Below are 4,417 nucleotides of genomic sequence, written 5' to 3'. Positions count from 1 at the left end.
ACAGTTAAAACACTAATTGAGTGAAACATCATATTTCAGTAAGTTGTACTGTATCTTACAACATTTTATTGTATCTTTCTGATGTCCATTTATGTGAATATAAGTTCATTACATGCTATGGCTGCCTGGTATTGAGGAGGATAAGATGATTTGTTCACATGTGCTCTGCCCTGTCACTGCCTCAGTGATCTGTCATGCCACATTAAAGAGCATTAAAAGGCATTTATTGTGTAGATTTCATGACAAAATGGATGGATCAAAAGTATATCAAAAGTAATAAAAACAATGCATCAATTAATCATGCATCAACTGAAAACAACATTAAAATATAAGAATTAATTAATTTAATTAAAATAGATATGTAAATCTCGAAGTGTAATTAAAACAATGCTGCATTTATTTTGCTCACATGCGTAGCAAAAATAAAATTAAATAATAAAATACCCCTAAAATGGTACAAATACCCCTAATACACTCCTAATATTAATAATAATAATAAAACAGAATAAATAAATAAATAAATAAAACGTCAGGCATTGCAAAGATTTTACTTATTTGTTTACAGAGGCGGAAGTGCCAATCAGAGTGTACAGTAATGAAAATCTATTTATTTTGTGTTTCTCTTCCCATGATGGCTTTTTTAGTGTTTCTCTCTGGACGTAAAAGGATGATGTAGCATTTAGGGGCAAATATGGCCACCAGCAGTCCAAAACTAGAAGCTAAAATGGCAAATATCTCTACAGCCACTGCATATTTCCCTGGTGAGCTCACATATGCTGGAACAAATGCAATCCACACAGCACAAAAGATCAACATACTAAAAGTGATGAACTTTGCTTCATTAAAATTGTCTGGAAGATTTCTTGCCAGGAAGGCTAACAAGAAGCTTACTGCTGCCAACAGTCCAATATATGCCAGCAGCATAGAAAAACCAGCCACTGAGCCTATAGCACATTCATATACTATTTTAGAGCGAGTATACTGGTTGTTTTTATGGGGTGTTGGAGAGGCAGTTGATAGCCAGACTGCACATATCACAACCTGGAGGGCGGTTAGGACCAGAACTGTGCATCTTTGTTGAACTGCTCCAAACCATTTCATTGCCCCTTTACCCTCAGGTCGAGATGACTTGAACACAGCTATTACCACCATAGTCTTAACCAGGATGCTGGAGATGCACAGAACAAAGCTTATGCCAAACACAGCATGTCTCAACTGACACGTCCACAGTTGCGGACGGCCAATGAACAGCAGCACACACAGGAAACACAGTTTCAGTGACAACAGCAGCAGGAAGCTGAGCTCTGAATTGTTGGCACGTACTATGGGAGTGTTACGGTGAAGAGCAAAGACGATCATCACAAGAGCACAGAAGCAGGCACCAAGCAGGGAAGCAGTGGTCAGAGAGATGCCCAGAGGATCCTCGTAGGATAGAAACTCTACTTCTTTGGGGACACACCGATCTTTATATGGATTTGACCAGAACTCATCTGGACACACTATGCACTTAATGGCATCTATGAGTAAAAAAAAAAAAGAAGGCGAGAATTTTAGAGGAAATCACTTTCAAATTCTATTCTGTTTTGGCCAAAAATAAATCAGCTTACCTGTTGTATTAGAAATCTCTCCATCTCCACATGGCAGGCAGTCAAAACAGCAGACAGGAAAGCCTTTTCTTGTGGCTCGCCTAGTTCCTGGGCGGCAGCTCTCACTGCACACAGACCTTGGGGGCTGACAGAGACATCATCTGTTATCAGCCACGTGTTTGTCTACCGTCTCTTTTACATAATGATAAGATTGGCCTTTCCATTAATTTATTCTTATTTGTCTTTTGATAGCTATGGACTATTTTTAAACTGTCTCTCCAAAAAGGATAACATTTAATAAGCAATGCTACTTACTTTTTTTGGCTCAAAGTTCCAATATATTGCATCATCATTCAATGTGAGCATCATCCCTGTTGTCGCCTCTTCATTTACTACACCAACTGTTTGAACCCTTATAAATCCATCAGAGCTCAGCTGCCAGTTCAGCACATCATAGATGGCCAGAGCATCTCCATTCTTATCAAATGACACATGATCCCCATAGCCTGTGGTGAAGTTCACCTTCTGTAGGTAGTGAACCAGCTGTACAGTTTGTTGAAAGGACAGGGGTTACATGAAATTAGGATTAACATATAGCACATATTTTGCATTTCCACATCAGCTCTTTTATAAGCCTGCAGAGAATCTGCATTATACCTGTGGGTCTTACCTGCCAAGGTTTCAGGTTTGTTTTGTCGGCACAGCCATTCCCACTGAATGGTCCGCTCCCCTCCTCACACTGCATTAGGTTATGAAGTGCATGTGCCAGGGCATAAACTGCCTTATAGACATTATAAGAGGCCCTTAGCTCTGAAACATCAGTGTATGGTGTGTTTGTGATGCTCAGATCCTCCTGTCCTGTACACACTTGTTTTACTTGCTCTCCATCTGTTTCTCTACCCCTAGTTTCAAAACTGCATCTGAAAATGTTTTCCCAAAAGATCCTCAACATATTATTTTTTGGATCATTGCTGGGAAGGAGACGTAACAGAAAATCATGAAGACCTTGGATTTCTCCACGCCTAATAGCGATGCCTATTGTGCCCTTCAGGAAGGGCAGTAAACGTGGAGTGTGGTGTACAAAAGATGTGGACCAAGCTTCACTTGCAATCCACTGCCTACCTGTCATGTTCTGCAACACCACCTCATCTATTAAAGGTATCAGAAAGGATGGAGTGGAAAAAACAACCACCACACTAGCAGTAGAGGCCTGAATCACTCCTGTTATATGCTGAATATCTCTGGGGTTGTTATCATGGGGCAGGATTTCAGAAAAAGCAACACAACCTCCAAACAGCTGCATTTCCTGCTGAAAGGACTGAGCAGCATAGACGCCATAGTCATCATCACTGTAGATGAGACCAACCCAGGTCCATCCAAAGTATTTTAAGATTTGAACCAAAGCCCGCACCTGGAAGGCATCACTGGGGATTGTTCTGAAGAAAGAGGGGTACTTTTTCCTGTCACTCAAACAGGAGCAGGTGGCATAGTGACTAACCTAATTAGGGGATATGAAGAGAGAAAGAGAGGAAGGCATGAGGCAGAGAAATGGAGTGATAATCAGCAACAAAAAAAATTGAATTATTTTTTTCTTACTATAGGTACTCGAAACAGCCCCAGAATGCTTGAAATTGCAATGGAAACAGTTGAACTTGAATCTCCCACAATTCCAATCACTGGTGGTGGGCCAGTGCAGTTGAGGTTGGAGAAGGACTCCTCTGTTCCACTAGCCAAGGATATGGCAGCCCGGAACGCCATTCCTAGCATCACACAGTTGTCATAAAGATGGTAGCCAAGAGTGATGTTAGGCAGTAGGTTTGGATTCTTATTGATCTCATCTATTGCGAAAGCCATGGTCTGTGCCTGCTGGAAGCTTTCCATATCAAATCTAAGAAAAAGTTAAATAAATGTTGATTTAACAATTCTGGAATGATATTATCCGTATAAATAAGAAAAAGTCAACCAAGGAAGGAATAAAACATAATTTGAGCAAATTCACAATGACAATTAACACTGAATTCAAGAACACGATATATTTTGTGAAGAATAGTATATTTCTGAGGTATATTTCCATAGTTTCAAAAATGTATCTCTCCTTCAGCTGTTCTCTTTTTGTTTTAGCCTTGTATAACTGTTATTTTCCACTCCAAACTCACTGCTCACAGTATGGTGGTTCCGGCTCTGTTCGGAAGCTCAGATCTGGGAACACTGTGAGAAAATCAACCTCAAACAGGCCTCCAAATATAACATCACCATCCTGGAACATTCCATTCAAACTGAAGTGTCCCTGTAGCTGACAGGTTCCTGATCTGAGTATCGAAGCTGCCGAAATAAAGTTAAAAGACAGATACAGACAGATGTTCAGAGTGATCCCCATCCCTATTTCTTAGTGTGCTTAATTTATGATGACGGTTGTGTGGGGTGTTGCTTTAAAAGAGCAGGTGGTGCTAACTAAGCATCCCTGGAAACCAGTGTATCACCAGCCCATCACTATATTCTAATCTATGTTAAGTAATGAGAACTTTGGGATTTGTTTAGGATTGAACTACTTCTTAAATGGGGTGGGGAAGGGGCATATTTAGAAATGCTGAAGTGACAAAAAATGGGTTTTATAGCTTAGGGATATTTTATCAATTGTATGAACTTGTCCGTGTTTTCTACTTGACAGTGGTTTTCCTCAGAATGTCCTCTAGATGTCAGTCTTGCATTTGACTTTTGCTGAGCAAATTATCTTTCTAATCTAAACAACCCCTGCTACATCAGGGGACAAATTATTATTTTTTTAAATAAATAAATAACAGGTATTCTTGATCTGTCATGTTTACAAAACA

General features: G+C 39.8%; 1 protein-coding gene across 1 annotated transcript; it reads right to left on the bottom strand.

The window, feature by feature from the left end:
• Positions 1-603: 603 nt before the first annotated feature.
• Positions 604-3,963, bottom strand: LOC306888520 (extracellular calcium-sensing receptor-like; the record flags this gene model as incomplete). Its single annotated transcript, XM_079446875.1, has 6 exons — positions 604-1,517; positions 1,608-1,731; positions 1,902-2,129; positions 2,257-3,084; positions 3,183-3,474; positions 3,743-3,963. 6 exons carry the CDS (start codon positions 3,961-3,963, stop codon positions 604-606), a joined length of 2,607 nt encoding a protein of 868 aa, XP_079303001.1.
• Between the last annotated feature and the right edge of the window lie 454 nt (positions 3,964-4,417).

This window comes from Barbus barbus (assembly GCF_936440315.1).
Source record: "Barbus barbus genome assembly, chromosome: 22".
NCBI lineage: Eukaryota > Metazoa > Chordata > Actinopteri > Cypriniformes > Cyprinidae > Barbus > Barbus barbus.
Note: the sequence above shows the minus strand (reverse complement) of the source record. Positions and strands in the feature narration are given on the sequence as shown.